The following is a 19,928-nucleotide window of genomic DNA, read 5'->3' on the forward strand; positions in this document are numbered from 1 at the left end:
TACAGACAGACAGACGGACTGCGCTAAATCGACTCAGAATTTAATTCTAAGACAATCGATGGGTCTCAGACTTTTCCTTCTTGGCATTACATACAAATTCACAAACTTATACCCTGCACCACAATAGTGGTCAAGGGCATAAATAGTTAAAACATTTAAAGCTTTTTATACAGAAGAAAATAGCGCCATCTACAATGAGCAGACAAACAATGACACTGTTATTTCAATTGAGCAACGTATACTTTTACTGGTCTATACTAGAGACGTCCAATTATTTCTTGGTTTATGTATTCAATATTTTTTGAATTCTGTTAAAAATAAAACTCAACGTTGTCACTAGATGTCTCCTCAAGGTTGCATAGATTTTTTAAAAACTTACAAAGGGTAGATAATAATTTTAACAATAATTTGTCTATGCTATATTCTTAGGCATTGTGCTAATTTTAAAGTTTCTAAGCAATAGCACATAATGCTTTTCGACAAAAGCTGTTTAAACTTTTCCACAATAGCTTTTAAAGCTTTACCCCCAAAAGTTCGTCAGGCCTTTATTTGCAATACTTTTCAAACTTTAAAAATCTGTCATTTCAAATGACAAGCAAGGATATACAACTCAAACGTAAACTTTTGACAATCAGCTGTTATCTATTACTCTCAACTCAAATAACTGTTATGAGTACAATCGTAATGGAACAATAACATAGACGAGAGAGTTAAAGAGAGCTACAGCTATGAGACGAATGTTTTTGTATTAGATTCGTTGGTTAGTTCGCCTACATGAATTAAATGCATATGAGTAGTTCAACTACCGCTGTATGCCGAACTCAGAACATAACACAATCGGAGTTTAAGGACGAGAGACACACAGCGTCATTGGTTATAAAAAGCTTCATCATAAAGAAAGTTTCATTTTGCAATTAGGGAAAACGGAAAACGAAGTGAAAAAAAAAAATAATTGAATGAAATTCTATGCAAACCAAAAAATCTAACAAAAATATCCTTGAAATGCAATATAAATAGCTAGGATAACAGAAGAAAGCGAATCGTATACATTTTTCAAGAGAAAGTGGCAAACAAAGAAATATGTTTTAAAGGGTAATCCAGTATTTGGCCATAGTGAAAGTGAAAGTCAATACAAATTGCCTGAGTGTCGGCGTAACGTTGTCCAAGATTCTCCCTTTGTAATTGGTGTTTTGTCCTACTGGTGGCCAAAAAAAAAACAAAAAGAAAAAGAAAAAAGTGGCGTATCAAAATCCTTGACCTATAGCGGGGTGTTCAAAGGGTATCCTTCATTTTTATCCTTTTTTCTCATTTTTTGTTTTTGGTGTTATTGTTGTTTGCTGCTGCTTTTATCTCTAACAAAGAGAGTTCCTTTTAATTTTGTTGCTATTCGTTTATTTTGTGTGTTGTTGTTGTTTTTATTTTTGTCCGTTTTTGTTTTATTTGTGCGAAGCATTATCAAGGTTAACAACAATAATAGAAAATATTACAACAACACACAAGAAAATCTCCCCGTGGTATCCTTCATCAAAACAAACCAACATATTGTGATACTCTAGCAAAATTCCAATGAAATATTAAAATTTCCCACATACTATAGAGGCAAACCATCAAAGTTTGGAACTTTTCGTTCGTCAAGTGCACAAAATTTATAATGGTGCTAATGCTGACGTCTATACTCTCCGCATCCGGTTCCCCAGACAAGAATTCATCATTAGTGCGGCACTTGGCAGTTTACAGAAAATTTTGTGTATGTAAACATCATCGAATGCCAACAGCAATGTAATTTCGTTTATGGTCAAAATAACATCTTCCCATTACCCCAATCCGGGCGAAATTCAACCAAACAAATAATTCCATATTGGACTGGATAGAAGAACAAAGGCTGCCGCAGAAAACTACCTGCACCTCCGGTTGATTATGGGTTCATGTTTGGGGCGGTCGACGTCAAATAAATTGACTGGCAACACAAGCACCTCTAGCTTGGTATCCTCATGTTTGGGGTAAGTAGACTAAAGGGACAGAGAATATTGTAAACAAACATTTCTTCATAGACCAAAAAATTTTTTACATGTTCGTGATTTTTGAAGCTACCATATATCTATGGGAGTTTATCACGTCTGTTGGTTATAAATAAAATAATTAAAGCAAATTCTTATTTTTAGAAAATCGAAACTTAAATACATATAGGCTGTTTGTCTCATGTATTAATTATGTCTTATATTACCATACCCTGCACCAAAATATCTTACCCCAAAAAGTGTGCCAAAATTTTCAAAAGCAATGTAAATTAATTTTATTTATTTTTGTTCAATTTTCTTCGATATGAGAAAAATTTCGTGATTTTGATTATTTTTTGCTTACTCTAACGGTATGAACTCAAAATAAGAAAACAAACTTTACACACCCAGCAAAAAAATTTGGAAGTTCTTCTAATAGCACAACTTTATAGCACTTCCTTCCACAGATGTTCTTTATTTTAACTACACAGGAAGTTCTTTTAATTCAGTTTTTTAAAACTCGTTTTTTTTTTCATATTTTTAATGGGTAATTCTAACTTTTTATACCCTTCACCACTACTGTGGTACAGGGTATAATAAGTTTGTGCATTTGTACACGGATGAAAAAGACTGTTTTTCATATGTTTGGCTATAAACATTATATGTTTGGAACACAAATTTTTAAACACAATATTTTTGAGTGCAAGCATATAATGTTCATAAACTAGCATAACATGTTTGGGACATATATGTTAATATGTTAGAACATATTATGTTTGGGACATAAAATGTTTGTAAATATAATATGCTTGGATGCAAACATATATTAATTTAGAAATAGCCTATAAACATATATGTGTTTAGTAGCTTGGAGCGCTATTTAACAGGGAGCGATATTGAATTAAGTTGGTGGTTGTTGCTTGTTATTACAAAATTAACATTTTATTTTTCCTTGGGCAATTGATCAGCTACTTCTTTGATCCTTACAAACTGTGTGGTCCGCTGTTCGAATCCCCGTCCGGCAAAAGGTAAAATTAAAATAAAAAAAATCATACAATTGAATAATTTCTTCTACAATGTTTGTATTACAGAAAAAGGTGCTATGAACTAAAAAATCTCGTGGAAGTGAGAAAGATGTAGGGGAATATACAATTGGGCAGAAACAAAATTTTGAGCATTCAGGTCGAAAACCTATGTTGTTAGCACCTATATTACCTGTTTATTTTCACAATTCATTATGATTGTAAATATATAAATAAATAAATAAAATTTTGAGCACAATATTGTTTGGGAGAATTTTTTTAAGCATATAATATTTTTGGGTGCAAAATGCTTCCAAACATATTATATGTTCACATAATAACATATTGTTTTTTGGAAGACAACATTATTGAATTTGGATGCAAAAATACAAAATGTTTGGAACTTAGACTACCCAAAAATATATTGTTTACACCAATATGCTTTCAAACATATTATATATTGGAAGAGATCAAACATATAAATGTTTGGGCAATACCCAAAAATTTATATGCTTGAAGCAAAATATGTTTGGGAGTATATGTTACAGAAGCGATTTTTTGTGAGCGTGTATGTAACGCCAAGAAATAATTGTGGTAGACCCATCTTTTAGTATACCGATCGGCTTAGAATTAAATTCTTAGTCGATTTAGCGATGTCCGTCTGTCTGTCTGTCTGTCTGTCTGTCTGTCTGTCCGTCCGTCCGTCTGTCAGTATATGTAATTTTGTGCACAAAGTACAGGTCGCAGTTTAAGTCCGATCGTCTTCAAATTTGACATAACGTCTTTCTTCGGGTAGAAGACAATCGCTATTGATTTTGGAAAAAATCGGTTCAGATTTAGATATAGCTCCCATATATATCTTTCGCCCGATATGGACTAATATGGTCCTAAAAACCAGAGCTTTGACCCAATTTGGTTGAAATTTTGCACAGGGAGTAGATTTAGCATTGTAGCTATGCGTGTCAAATTTGATTGAAATCGGTTCAGATTTAGATATAGCTTCCATATATATTTTTCGCCCGATATGGACTTATATGGCCCCAGAAGCCAGAGTTTTGGCCCAATTTGGTTGAAATTTTGCACTAGGAGTACAATTAGTAATATAGTCATGTGTGCCAAATTTGATTGAAATCGGTTCAGATTTAGATATAGCTCCCATATATATGTTTTTCTGATTTCGACAAAAATGGTCAAAATATATACATTTTCCTTGTTAAATCGCCACTGCTTAGTCGAAAAGTTGTAATATGACTCTAATATTCCTAAACTTCTAATACATATATATCGAGCGATAAATCATAAATAAACTTTTGCGACGTTTCCTTAAAATTGCTTCAGAGTTAAATGTTTCCCATATTTTTATACCCTCCATCATAGGATGGGGGTATATTAACTTTGGGTATATTTATCGGTCCACTTTTACGTATAGCCCCCATATAAAGGGACCCTCAGATTTGGCTTGTGGAGCCTCTAATAGAAGCATATTTCATCCGATCGGGCTGAAATTTGGTACATGGTGTTGGTATATGGTCTCTAACAATCATGCACAAATTTGTCCACATCGGTCCATAATTATATATAGCCCCCATATAAACCGATCCCCAGATTTGGCTTGCGGAGCCTCTAAGAGAAGCATATTTCATCCGATCCAGCTGAAATTTGGTACATGGTGTTGGTAGATGGTCTCTAGCAATCGTGCAAAAATTGGTCCACATCGGTCCATAATTATATATAGCCCCCATATAAACCGATCCCCAGATTTGGCTTGTGGAGCCTCTAAGAGAAGCATATTTCATCCGATCCGACTGAAATTTGGTACATGGTGTTGGTAGATGTTCTCTAGCAATCGTGCAAAAATTGGTCCACATCGGTCCATAATTATATATAGCCCCCATATAAACCGATCCCCAGATTTGGCTTGCGAAGCCTCAAAGAGAAGCAAATTGCATCCGATCCGGCTGAAATTTGGTACATGATGTTGGTATATGGTCTCTAAGAACCATGCTAAAATTGGTCCACATCGGTCCATAATTATATATGGACCCCATATAAAACGTTCTCCAGATTTGACCTCCGGAGCCTCTTGGAGGAGCAAAATTCATCCGATCTGGTTCAAATTAGGAACGTGGTGTTAGTATATGGTCGCTAACAACCATACAACAATTGGTCCAATCACACAAAAATTGGTCCATATCGGTTCATAATCATGGTTGCCACTAGAGCCAAAAATAATCTACCAAAATTTTATTTCTATAGAAAATTTTGTCAAAATTTTATTTCTATAGAAAATTTTGTCAAAATTTTATTCGGTTCATAATGAAATGTTCATCATCGTCAAAATTTTATTTCTATAGAAAATTTTGTCAAAATTTTATTGCTATAGAAAATTTTGTTCAAATTTTATTCGGTTCATAATCATGGTTGCCGCTCGAGCCAAAAATAATCTACCAAGATTTTATTTCTATTGAAAATTTTGTCAAAATTTTATTTCTATAGAAAATTTTGTTACAATTTTATTGCTGTAGAAATTTTTGTCAAAATTTTCTTTCTATAGAAAATTTTGTGAAAATTTTTATTTCTATAGAAAATTTTGTGAAAATTTTATTTCTTTAGAAAATTTTATTTCTGTAGAAAATTTTGTCAAAATTTTATGTCTACTTTGTCAAACTGAATTATATACGTATTGGATCGATCTTTTTTGATTTAATATATACCACGTTTGGACTTACATACAATTTAGAAGATGGTGTTAGGAGGTTTTAAGATACCTTGCCATCGGCAAGCATTACCGCAACTTAAGTAATTCGATTGTGGATGGCAGTGTTTAGAAGAAGTTTCTACGCAATCCATGATGGAGGGTACATAAGCTTCGGCCTGGCCGAACTTACGGCCGTATATACTTGTTTTTTACTAAAATTGTGTTCCACCCTAGTGCATTAGCCAACTTAAATTTTGAGTCTATAGATTTTGTAAAAGTCTATCAAATTCTGTCCAAATCGAATGATATTTAAATGTGTGTATTTGGGACAAACCTTTATATATAGCACCCAACACATTTGACGGATGTGATATGGTATCGAAAATTTAGATCTACAAAGTGGTGCCGGGTATAATATAGTCGGCCCCGCCCGACTTTAGACTTTCCTTACTTGTTTATATATAATTCAGTTCTTGACCCAGTATATGGAATATAGGGAAGTGTAATACTAATTACCAACGGATATGAAGCTTTGCGTGGTAATTAGAGAGCCGAATTGAAATATGGGGGTCGCTTTATAAGGGGGCTATATACAATTGTGAACCGATAATGACCGATTTTTGTGTGATTGGGGATAACAGGTTGGCTGATAAGTCCCCGGTCTAACAAAGAAAAACACATTTTTTGTCAAAATTCGTTTTTATTATTCAACATAGTTCTCTTCAAGAGCGATAAAAGATTATAACGACCTTCCAATTTTTTTATACCATTTTGGTAGTACTCCTTCAGTTTTGCCTCAAAATAGGTCTCAGTTTCGGCGATCACCTCTTCATTGCAGCCAAATTTTTTCCCTGCGAGCATCGTTTTGAGGTCTGAGAACAAGAAAAAGTCACTGTGGGCCAGATCTGGAGAATACGGTGGGTGGGGAAGCAATTCGAAGTCCAATTCATGAATTTTTGCCATCGTTCTCAATGACTTGTGGCACGGTGCGTTGTCTTGGTGGAACAACACTTTTTTCTTCTTCATATTGGGCCGTTTTGCCGCGATTTCGACCTTCAAACGCTCCAATAACGCCATATAATAGTCACTGTTGATGGTTTTTCCCTTCTCAAGATAATCGATAAAAATTATTCCATGCGCATCCCAAAAAACAGAGGCCATTACTTTGCCAGTGGACTTTTGAGTCTTTCCACGCTTCGGAGACGGTTCACCGGTCGCTGTCCACTCAGCCGACTGTCGATTGGACTCAGGAATGTAGTGATGGAGCCATGTTTCATCCATTGTCACATATCGACGGAAAAACTCGGGTGTATTACGAGTTAACAGCTGCAAACAACGCTCAGAATCATCAACACGTTGTTGTTTTTTGGTCAAATTTGAGCTCGCGCGCCACCCATTTTGCACAGAGCTTCCGCATATCCAAATATTGATGAATGATATGACCAACACGTTCCTTTGTTATCTTTAAGGCCTCTGCTATCTCGATCAACTTCATTTTACGGTCATTCAAAATCATTTTGTGGATTTTTTTGATGTTTTCGTCGGTAACCACCTCTTTCGGGCGTCCTCCGTGCTCATTTCACCATGCTTGAATTTTGCATACCAATCAATTATTGTTGATTTCCCTGGGACAGAGTCCGGAAACTCATTATCAAGCCAAGTTTTTGCTTCCACCGTATTTTTTTCCTTCAGAAAACAGTATTTTATCAAAATACGAAATTCCTTTTTTTCCTCTTTTTGTTTTCACAATAACAAAAGTTGCCTCACAAAAGACGCTCTATCTCACAAACTAATTGACTTACAGACGTCAAATTTTGACACGAATCATTTGAAGGTTGGTACTATATAAAAATAATATGCATTTAATACAAGCGACGCCATCTATGTGTCAGACTTATCAGCCAACCTGTTATATATAATTATGAACCGATATGGACCAATTTTTGTGTGATTGGGGATAGTTTTATCTGGGGACTATATATAACTATAGACCAATATGGACCAATTTTCGCATAGTTGTTACCTGCCATATACTAGCACAATGTACCAAATTTCAACCGGATCGGATGAATTTTGCTTTTCTAGGAGGCTCCGCAAGCCAAATCTGTAGATTGATTTTTATGGGGATTATATATAATTGGACCAATATGGACGAATTTTTGCATGGTTTTTAAAGACTAAATACCCAGCGAAACAATTTGGAAGTTTTCTAAACACACAACTTTAAAAGCACTTACAAAAATGTCCTGCCATAGATGTTCTTTATTTTTACTACACAGGGAATTCTTTTAATTCAATTTTTTTGTTGTCATATTTTTAATGGGTAATTTTAACTTTTTTCGTTTCAAATAGATTAAAATTTTGTCGATAAAAATGCTTAATCCATTCCAGAAAAATTGCGAAATTTTTGAAAATATTTGAGGTCAAACGGTTCAGGCAAGCGTTAGAATGCACTAAAAATCATAAAACATTATTTAGTTGGCAAAGTATCACAATATTTTATAATTCACATCCAAAACACTGAATTCAGATCACACCATAATAAGTGATTCGCATTCAGTGCAAAGGCTGTTGAAATGGTCGACATCCGTCCTATGACAAGCCCATGTTAAATTCATCGCTTCTGCGCCAATTTTGAACCACTTCCGGATCCGAAAAGAACAGTTTCACTACTTTTATGGCGACCCGTCCCATGTTAAATTCATCGCTTCTGCGGTGTTACTTCTTACATTTTTGTGCCACCTTTTCGTCATACTGTGCCACTTTTTAACATAAAATTTTACATTGTTTACTGTTAACGTTACGGATATGGTCAGTATCTAAACAAATAATCGAGTTTACCATTCGAATATTATATTTGTGAACAATTTCCCCTTTTCCGCCTAAAAGTATGCAATGGAAATTTTCTATAGTAGATAAACCGAATTAATATTAAATTTTAAGGAATGGTTTTAACCTTCGTCAATGGGAAAACATTTTCGTAATTTGAGTATTTTTTGCTTACCACACAAACTTAGTACACAATTTAACCAAATTCTAATTTTTCACTAAATAACACTAGTTTACAAAAAAAAAATTTTTGAGCTGCTGAATTCGAAAAAAATTGTTATGGAACAGTTTTTGAGATATCACGTTATTTTTAAATGTTCGCTCTTTTTTGACTAAACACAATTAATCTCGAGTTAGAAACTTCCGATTATAACATTGTTGGTACTTAAATGAAAGGTAATAATATGACGAATAATATGTTATAAAAAAAAACTTTTTTTTTGTAATTTGCATATTTCTCAGTTGTTTGTTGTTAAAATATTTTACAGCTAGTTAAGAGACACATGAGGCTTTTTGGAAAAGAGATCTGCTTAGCAATCGGTGCTCTGCCAAATGAGGATTTTGGTACACGCGGAGAAGGAATATGGTCACCACAACCATGTTCCAAGAGCAAAATGTAACTTTTTCACGGAAAACATGTAGCATGTTTGTGGAAACCATGTTCCTTTCTCGGATCGCCAAATTTGGCACAAGTTCTTGTTTTGGGTCAGAATAGAACCCTATTGATTTTTGAAGAAATCGATTAAGATTTAGATATAGCTTCCATATATATCTTTCTCCCGATATGAACTTATAGGGACCCAGATTTGCTTGAAATTTTGCACAAACATAATACTTGGTCGTATAGTCAAGTCTGCAAAATTTGATTGAAATCGGTTCAGATTGAGATATGGCTCTCATATATATCTTTCGCCCGATATTGACTTATATGACCCCAGAAGCCAGAGTTTTGGCCCAATTTGGTTGAAATTTTGCACCGAGAGTAGATCTAGCATTGTAGCTATGCGTGCCAAATTTGGTTGAAATCGATTGAGATTTAGATATAGCTCCCATATATATCTTTCGCCCGATATTGACTAATATGGTCATAGAAGCCAGAGTTTTGGCCCAATTTGTTTGAAATTTTGCACTAGGAGTACAATTAGTAGTACAGCTAAGTGTGCAAAATTTGATTGAAATCGGTTCAGTTTTAGATATAGCTCCCATATATATCTTTCGCCCGATATGGACTAATATGGTTCTAATAGCCAGAGTTTTGGCCCAAGTTGGTTGAAATTTTGCACAGGGAGGAGATTTAGCATTGTAGCTATGCGTGCCGAATTTGATTGAAATCGGTTCAGATTTATATATAGCTCCCATATATAGCTTTCGCCCGATTTACACTCATATGACCACAGAGGTCAATTTTTAACTCCGATTTAGTTAAAATTTTGTATAGGGAGTAGAATTAGCGTCGTAGCTATCGGTGCCAAATTTGGTTGAAATCGGTTTTAGATTTAGATATATCTTCCATATATATGTTTTTCTGATTTCGTCAAAAATGGTCAAAATACCAACATTTTCCTTGTACAATCGCCACTGCTGAGTCTAAAAGTTGTAAAAATTACTCTAATTTTCCTAAACTTCTAATAAATATATATCGAGCGATAAATCATAAATAAACTTTTGCGAAGTTTCCTTAAAATTGCTTCAGATTTAAATGTTTCCCATATCTTTTTACTAACATTGTGTTCCACCCTAGTGCATTAGCCGACTTAAATTTTGAGTCTATAGATTTTGTAGAAGTCTATCAAATTCTGTCCGGATCGAGTGATATTTAAATGTATGTATTTGGGACAAACCTTTATATATAGCCCCCAACACATTTGACGGATGTGATATGGTATCGAAAATTTAGATCTACAAAGTGGTGCAGGGTATAATATAGTCGGCCCCGCCCGACTTTACTTACTTGGTTTTGTTTAATATATAATATATACTGATCCCACTTTGCCAAAGATTTTCGAAAAAATAAAATGTGGGGGCCATATCTCGCGAACTTGTAGAGCTTTACAAGTTCTATTCAACAAACTTAGGGAAAACGCCTCAGCTTTCACACAAAGAAAAAGTTATGTTGATATCTTTATCCGTTCAAAAGTTGCAGAATTATTTCCAAACAAAAAAAAAACATGATATTAGAGATGTGCACGTGAGTAATAGTTTACTCTCGCTCACGCACACTCACGACGGAAAAATCTTATTCACGCACACTCACGCACGATATTGTTTGGTAGGACTCACGCTCACGCACACTCACGAAACGAAAATTTGTACTCGCGCACACTCACGCACGAAAATGTTGTGACTCACGAAAAATACCGTGACTCACGAAAAATATCGTGACTCACGAAAAATGTCGTGCCTCATGAAAATTTTGTCAAAATTTTATTTCTATAGCAAATTTTGTCAAGATTTTATTTATATAGAAAATTTTGTCAAAATTTTATTTCTATAGAAAATTTTGTCAAAATTTTATTTCAATAGAAAATTTTGTCAAAATTTTATTTCTATAGAAAATTTTGTCAACATTTTATTTCGATACAAAATTTTGTCAAAATTTTATTTCTATAGAAAATTTTGTCAAAATTTTATTTCAATAGAAAATTTTGTCAAAATTTTATTTCTATAGAAAATTGTGTCGAACTGAATTATATACGTATTTAACTCGCCATTTTTTGTTTGATAATACCCCTTATGAACTAACTTAAAATTCATAAGACGGTGTTAAGAAGTTTTAAGATACCTTGCCATCGGCAAGTGTTACCGCAACCCAATTAACATAATTCGATTGTGGATGACAGTCTTTAGTAGAAGTTTCTGTGCAATCCATGGTCGAGGGTACATAAGATTCGGCCTGGCCGTATATATGTTACTTTTTTCTTCTAAAATTCGAAAAATTTTGTAGGGAAATTTAGGATCTACTTTAAAACGGAACTCCTAGGTTCAAAATACTGACCCCACTTTGTCAAAGATTTGCGAAAAAATAAAAAAATAGCCATATCTCGCGAACTTGTAGAGCAAGTTCTATTCAACAAACTTAGGGAAAACGCCTCAGCTTTCACACAAAGCAAAAATTATGTTGATATCTTTATCCATTCAAAAGTTGCAGAATTATTAAAAAAAAACGATAGTGGTCCGACACTGGTCTTTGAGGGCACAAAAAATCTGATAAAAAATATGGTTTCTATAAGCCCAAGAGGTCAAATCGAGATCTTCCATATAGCACTCATAACCAAATCATGGACCGATAATCGTCATATTGGTTACAACTTATTGTGGTCCTAAAATACCTCGAAATTTTTAATTTCAGGCAAATCGGATAAAAACTCCAAGGCTTCAGAAGCCAATGACTCCAACAGGGGAGGGTTGTCGGTCTATATGAACTTTATATTTCGATGTGTTACAAACGGAATGACAAACCTATTTAACTCTTCTATGGCCATGCCGAATCTTATGTAGAAGTATCTCCAAAATATGGATTCAGAATACATCAACCGCTTCTTCAGGAGTAGAAAAACATTATCCTTTTATTTTTTACATAAGGGAATGTAAAGAAATTATTCGGTGCCAAGGATGACACATCAAATCGATGTTTTGGATGCTCAAACGTTTAAAGATCGTTTGCCTCAGTTATTAACTATTACTAACAAATGAATGTGGCGAATTGGCTGAGAAGTAATGTTCCAAAAAAATGTTGGCATTAATATATATACTGGGACAGTCAACCTGCAATAAAATCCTTGGACTCTGTGTTCCTTAACTCGAAAACGGCCATAGACTGCCGCAAATCTCTCAATGAGATGGCTGAGCAGCACAATATTCACCTAACATGGGTGCCTGGCCATAGGAACATACCGGAGAACTGCGAAGCGGATGAGTTAGCAAGGCTAGGGACTACCTTACATATTCCAGGGGAACTACAATCTGTTGGTATGCTTCTGGCTACCTGCAAGCTCTTACTGCGTGAGAAGCCTGTTATGATGGCAAATGTTCGATGGGAGAATTGCAAGGGTTGTAACGACACCAAGCATATATGGCCCCGTTTAAACTTAAACCGCACAGTAGATATGCTAGTGTTCTCAAGACGTCAGATATCACTCCTGATATCTGCTATAACGGGTCGCTGCCTGATAGGCGATTTTCAAAAACTATTGGCGCGAAGTAATTAAACACCTCTTGTATGAGTGTCCTGCATTTTGTGTAAGGCGTAAGCAAATTTTAGGGGCATATAGCTTTAGATTACTGGCGGACCTGGAAAATGTTAACTTAAGCAGCCTGCTAAAGTTTTTGGAACAATCTGGTTGGTTCAACAGAAGGACATAATCGAGAAGGTTCAACGGTTAAAACTAGAAGTCCCCATATGTAATAGGTACTTTTAGTTAATGTGGTATCACAATGGACTAAATAGTCTAAGTGAGCCTGAAACTTAATCGGGCTGCCACTTTAACCTAACAAAGGAAAGTCCAGCGTGTACTCACAGGTGCTGCAAAAATTTCCCATTCAAAGTTATGCACGATTTAAACTAATTTGAAGGAGTTGGTGGCTCATTATTGGCGATGTCATTAATACCATAACTCACCATGGTCTGTTATCTATCAAGCAATCTGAACCATATTAACCACCTGTAAAAAATTGGGTCATTTATATACATTAAGTCAAATTTCACAATTAGAGATTTAGCAAATTCAAATTAAAGCTAGCCGAAGTGATGAATGGCCCATGAAATATATTCCACTAAAGCCTCATGACACTGAAGGTTCTTTTTCGTATGACCTAAAAATATTTTTATCTGTGTATAATATTGATTTCAAGGCACATAACGACAATTATGATAATGATAATAATCATCATCATCATCATCATTTACATTATTATTGGCAGCAATGGCAAAATCAACATCCAGCAAAGACATCTCGTTTAGTTTCGCATTTAATTTAATTGTCTTCATCTCAAAGTCAATCAATTTCAATTTTCTATGTTTTGTCTTTGGAGACATCGATATTCTCTACATCTGTACACAAAAATGTATTCATAAATATACACATGTGTATATTGTATGTATGGGTCATTCCATGACTAAATTGTTCACTTCACTATTGGTATGAAAAGAAATGAAAACTAGTAGAATAATGAAAAGGTGGGCGGAGACAATAAAACAATTCGGCGCATTTCTTCAATATGTTTTAAAGGCTAATTTTTTTAGCTATTATCTTATTAACCATATTCAATTTGGTTTTTAATCCGACATATTCAGTTTAGTTTTAAACCGACACCGGTTAATTGGATTCAAATGCACAAACCGAAACCGGATAATGGAAAACGTGAAATCCGGGTTTTAACCATCGGTTAACAGGTTTTCTATATTTCAATGGATTCATCCACATTGTCATATGTTTATTCCGATAGTCGTACTTTTTCGCATTCTTCGATAAAACTGAAGTGATAAATTGTGTTTTGCACTAAATATTTAAATTTTAAATTTTTATAGTACGCTCGATAAAGGAAAGGATCATCAATACCCATAGAAATTCCCATTTAATGTAAAATATATTCTTTAAGAGCATTGTCTCATTTTTATTTGCTGTAAGGAAAATATGTTTGAGTCAAAAGAAAAGTTTTTTTGTCTAAAATTTCCTTCCTCAGAAAAGGAAAGGAAGTTACGGGACTATACCAATATGTCCTGCTGCTTTTTCAAATTCAAAACTGTGCCAGATCGATCCAATGAGAACAAGCAGAGTTAGGAGTGAAGTCCAGAATCAACTCGAAAAAGAACAGTATGGTTTTAGACCCAGCATGGGAACCCAAGGCTTGATATTCACAATAAGACAAACATTAGAAAAAGTACACAGGCAGTTAAATATTAGAACCGATGGCGAAACAATTCCGACTGTAAACTATCGCAAGACTCTCTGTGTTACATTCGACATTCGGGTAACATTTTAATCGACCGTCCATGGCACTGCAATTTGTGATAAGCTCCGTGTTAGAACAAGGTCCTCAAATCGCTTCTCGGCGACACTTGGGGTTTTGACAAGGAAACCTCGTTGTTTGTGGACACTTCAGAATGTTTCCCTTAGAACTGCGTCATGATATCTCCGTAGTACACCCATAGATAAGGTTGGCTTCGATAGGGGCAGCTCGATATTTCAGACTCGCCTACACTATTCTATTGTGCTAACACAGTGGTGAACTTCTCTCTCACGAAGTGCTGCCCGATTCTATGTTTAGCTAAGTGACAAGGACCTCCTTTTTATAGCCAAATCCGAACGGAGTTTCACATTGCGGTGAAACCACATAGAGAAGCTTTGAAACACTCACAAATGTCACCAGCATTACTGAGAGGGAATAATCCACCGCTGAAAAACTGTTTGGTGTTTGGTCGAAACTGGGTTTGAACCCACGACCCTATATATGCAAGGCGGGTATGCTAATCATTGCATCACGGTGGCTCCCATGGATCGTCTTCATGTGGAGACCTGTGCGTAGACACAGTTTCATGTTGGCAAAGGAGTATCTCCTGATTTGTTAGCGAAGTAACCATCGAAAGCATCATCTTGTGGATAGGCAACCACCATCCAGGAATGTAAGTTGATAATCAAATTCTGAAGCGGTAGATCCAGCGTTACAAAACAGAGCCTCTAGATCTGCCTGGTATGCTAGATCATAACATGATTCATGAGGAACTGTAGCCGAAGCAGTGAAAAGCTACAAGGTTAATTCAGTTCGAGCACCGCTTTCAAGAAGGAAGGAGACCTCCACGGCAGAAATAAAATCAGGCAGAAATAAGATCCTACCTATCAGTAATTGATTACATCGTTGCAGAATCCCATCTGCAATTAAGGGCCTCATGACACGTGCCATATTTTCGCTTGCTCAGCCAAACCTACCCAGCTCACCACAAGATTACTCTAAACGCATCCCATCTTATTCCCAGAGTTTCTGATGTACCATGCGCAACACAAAAATGGTGCAGTACTAAGCGTATGAGGGAAAGCAGATACGGACCTTTATCGTAGACAGCGTTGCCAGAATTGTTTCACCAAAAACCGCTAGATTTGTCCAAAAAACTAGCCAAAAAAAGCTAAAAAATGTCAAAAAATAGCTAGAAAAAAAGCTAAATTTTTTTGTATCAAAAGTCACATTTTTGATTGAAATTTATCAAACTTAAAGGCTTTGTTTCACTTAAAACGCATATTATTTTAATTGTATTCATTCATTATTTCCATTTCTGTGAGACTGTAAGAAAATCTAAGTCATATTAGCTATGTTTGCGTACTAGATACATTTTGATTACTATCACAAATTTGTACTGGAAGTCCTTCGTTTATATTTCCTAGTAAAAACATTTTTCCCAGTAAACTTGCGATTATCAGCTGGTTAATCATCAACAAGTCCAATGTGCGATATATTGCACAATATCACATAGAACTGCATTAGAAAATATCAATATATTTCGTTTTAACTGAATTAATGATAAATTTTCCTAACTTCTCCTAATATTACCCAAGAGAATAAAACCCATTCTAACTGTCTTGCACGTTTATACTGAATAAATCCATTCCATTAATAAATAGCAGATTTGTTTTGATCCTATCACAACGAATTTTTTTATTGATTTTTTTTTTGTGTTAAAAAAAATTAATACCACATTCAAAACTTTATTATTATTATTAAATTATTTCTATGTTCGATTCCAAAGATTTTGTACACTAATGATTTTGGTATTGATTCCGAGTCAAATTTGAATTTATTCGTTTTTTCAGCTTTTTCTTCATGAGCTATCACATTGCTTAAAAAACGTGCTAACGACAACTTAAAGTTCCAAATTCAGACTCGACTTTAAGTAGAAATTATTCAATGTATACGTTTTTAAAATAAAATGTTGAAACCCCTCTTCTATTTTTGAACGCTATTTTGGTTTGTGGTCAAGATACAAAAACTCCACAAATTTAAAGACTATTTCATTAATTTTGAGAATTTTTTGGAATTGACCCTAGCCTTCTTTCATGAAAAGATACCCATTTTTAAGTTGAATCACTTAACTATAAGGACAAAACGACTTTATCGCCTTTTGGACAAGGGAAACAGTTTATATAAGAGAAATTCACAAATGCTATTATAACCAAAATTCGCGTTTATATTTTAAGGACATGAAATCTTTGGCCTCCAACAATATTTTTTCAGTGTACAAAGCAATTCACATCTACTATTTTAATTTAGAAATATCATAATAACTTTAGAATATTATAATAACATAAAAAGGATAAACGAGTCAAATGCTAATATTCCTAATAATTTACTGACAGTTTATATAAGGATGGTAATAGTAGATTTAATGGTTACGATAACTTTTATGAATACGAGGAAAAAACTTTACAACAAGGTGTATTTGCTGCAAAAATGCCCGCATAATGGCTGGAATAATTATTAATGTTTCAATTGAGCTTTGAAATATGTGGAAAACCTTATTCTGGCAGCAAGGCTTAGGTTAAAGCGAAGTTTTATCCATATTTCAATAGGAACATGCCGAAAATAATAAAAGCCAAAAATAGCTAAAAGGGTCATGAAAAAAAGCCAGAAAAAAAGCTAAAAGCTAAATGCATTTTTTCCCCGCTAAACGTCTTCAAAAAAAGCCAAATCTAGCGGGAAAAAAGCTAAATTGGCAGCGCTGATCGTAGAATATCAGCAATAAAAGTCTTTGCTACAGACTGCAACGAAACTTTATTAGCAAGAGGGGCGTAATAAAGATTACACAATTAGCGAATTTTAAAGCGGCATATGTGCCAACACTTGGAAGTGAATCGCGGAAACGAACAACAGAATGGAATCCAAACATCAGAAATAAAATACCTATACCAGGTCGTAGGAAAACCAGGAGAGACAGAGTTAAAAATGGCATCATTAGATCTAATCTATATATCGATCCCCTTAATGAAAGGATCGAGGAAAACAATGAGCTTTAGAAGCAAGGCCTTCTGGGACAATAAACTGAGGAAGAACAAGTATAAACGGCCGTAAGTTCGGCCAGGCCGAATCTTATGTACCCTCCACCATGGATTGCGTAGAAACTTTTACGAAAGACTGTTATACACAATCGAATTACTTGGGTTGTGGTATCTTAAATCGTTTTCTAAATTGTGAGTTAGTCCACACGTGGTATATATTAGACAAAAATGTATGTAAGTCTACAAATAATTACGAATCGATATGGACTTTTGCACGGTACGTAGGGAGCCAGAATTGAAATATGGGTGTCGCTTATATACGAGCTATATACAATTATGAACTTGATATGGACCAATTTTTGTGTGATTGGGTATCGATTTATCTGAGGGATATATATAACTATAGACCGATATGGACCTAGTTAGGCATGGTTGTTAACGATCATATACTAGCACAATGTACCAAATTTCAACTCACTCGGATGAAATTTGCTTCTCCAAGAGGCTCCAAAACCAAATCTCGGGATCGGTTTATATGGGTGCTATATATGATTATGGACTGATATGGACCACTTTTGGTATGGTTGTTAAATATCATATAGTAAAACCGCGTACCAAATTTCACCGGAGGTCAAATCTGGGGATTGGTTTATATGGGGTCTATATATAATTATGGACTGATATGAACCAATTCATGCATGGTTTTTGAATACCATATACTAACATCACGTACCAAATTTCGACCGAATCGGATGAATTTTGGTCTTCCAAGGGGCTCCGGAGATCAAATCTGGGGATCGGTTTATATGGGGGCTATATATAATTATGGACCGATTTCGACCAATTTTTGCATGGGTATTTGAGGCCATATACTAACACCATGTACCAAATTTCTGCCAGATCGGATGAAATTTGCTTCTCTTACAGGCTCCGCAAGCCAAATCGGGGGATGGGTTTATATGGGGGCTATATGTAATTATTGATTGATGCGGACCAATTATTGCATGGTTGTTAAAGACCATATACTAACACCACGTACCAAATTTCAGCCGGATCGGATGAAATTTGCTTCTCTTAGAGGCTCCGAAAGCCAAATCGGGGGATCGGTTTATATGGGGGCTATATATAATTGTGGACCGATGTGGACCAATTTTTGCATGGTTATTAGAGACCATATACTAACACCATATACCAAATTTCAGCCGGATCGGATGAAATTTGCTTCTCTAAGAGGCTCCACAAGCCAAATCGGGGGATCGGTTTATATGGGGGCTATATATAATTATGGACCGATGTGGACCAATTTTTGCATGGTTGTTAGAGACCATATACTAACACCATGTACCAAATTTCAGCCTGATCGGATGAAATTTGCTTCTCTTAGAGGGTCTGCAAGCCAAATTTGGGGGTCCGCTTATATGGGGACTATACGTAAAAGTGGACCGATATGGCCCATTTACAATACCAGCCGACCTACATCAGTAACAATTACTTGTTTCAAGTTTCAAGTCGATAGCTTGATTTGTTCGGAAGTTAGCGTGATTTCAACAGACGGACGGACGGACATGCTCAGATCGACTCAGAATTTCACCACGACCCAGAATATATATACTTTATGGGTTCTTAGAGCAATATTTCGATGTGTTACAAACGGAATGACAAAGTTAATATACCCCCCATCCTATGGTGGAGGGTATAAAAATAGAACATGGATGAATACAGTTAACAATATATTAACAAAACTTAATATAGAACCTACAATAGCCAAATCGACGCCTAAAAATAGAGGCAAACCGAGAAATCTTTACAATAACATCTACGCTGCAAAGTAAAAGAGGTCCGGAATACGTGAGTAAGTAAAAAGCAATAATGAAATCGAATGTTTGCAGTGTTCTAATTCGACTAACCTATTCGATTCAAATATACTTTTGATGGCAACCAAAATCGACCAATGGATTTTTAATGAAAAATTCGATAAGTCGACTTTGTATCTTATATCGATATTTGAATCCTGTTGAGAAAATGTATTTCTTTCTCTACCGAAATCCAACTTTTAGTGGAGTGACCCATCAATCGTACGAAATACACAATAAACGCACATTTTGTTTCTTCACCACATCATCACACTCTCTAACGCCCACTCATACATATCACAAATGGTGTAATTAGCTCAGTAGGATCTTTAGTGGGACGTTAAGAGAAACCTTGGGTGGTATGGCCTAATAGCATATGATGACGGTGATGATGATGATGGTTTATTCGGAACTCTAAGAGATAGGTATCGGCTGTCGGCTTTGTATGATGTTGTTGCACTCTTTGCCTCATTTTTGTAATGTTTAGACATAAAAGCATTTTCAATTTTCCTTGGCGTCTTCTTCATACTTAAACATTTAATTAA

At 35.1% G+C, this 19,928-nt stretch overlaps 1 protein-coding gene across 1 annotated transcript in view; it reads left to right on the forward strand.

The window, feature by feature from the left end:
- Nucleotides 1–802: 802 nt before the first annotated feature.
- The window catches only part of LOC142224231 (uncharacterized), a 114,064-nt gene continuing 94,938 nt past the window's right edge, over nucleotides 803–19,928 (forward strand). The window contains exon 1 of the mRNA XM_075294002.1: nucleotides 803–2,000. Coding sequence (XP_075150117.1) covers nucleotides 1,918–2,000 — 83 coding nt within the window. The 5' untranslated portion in view covers nucleotides 803–1,917. The remainder of the gene's footprint in view (nucleotides 2,001–19,928) is intronic.

This window comes from Haematobia irritans, chromosome 2, assembly GCF_050003625.1.
Source record: "Haematobia irritans isolate KBUSLIRL chromosome 2, ASM5000362v1, whole genome shotgun sequence".
Taxonomy (NCBI): Eukaryota; Metazoa; Arthropoda; class Insecta; order Diptera; family Muscidae; genus Haematobia; species Haematobia irritans.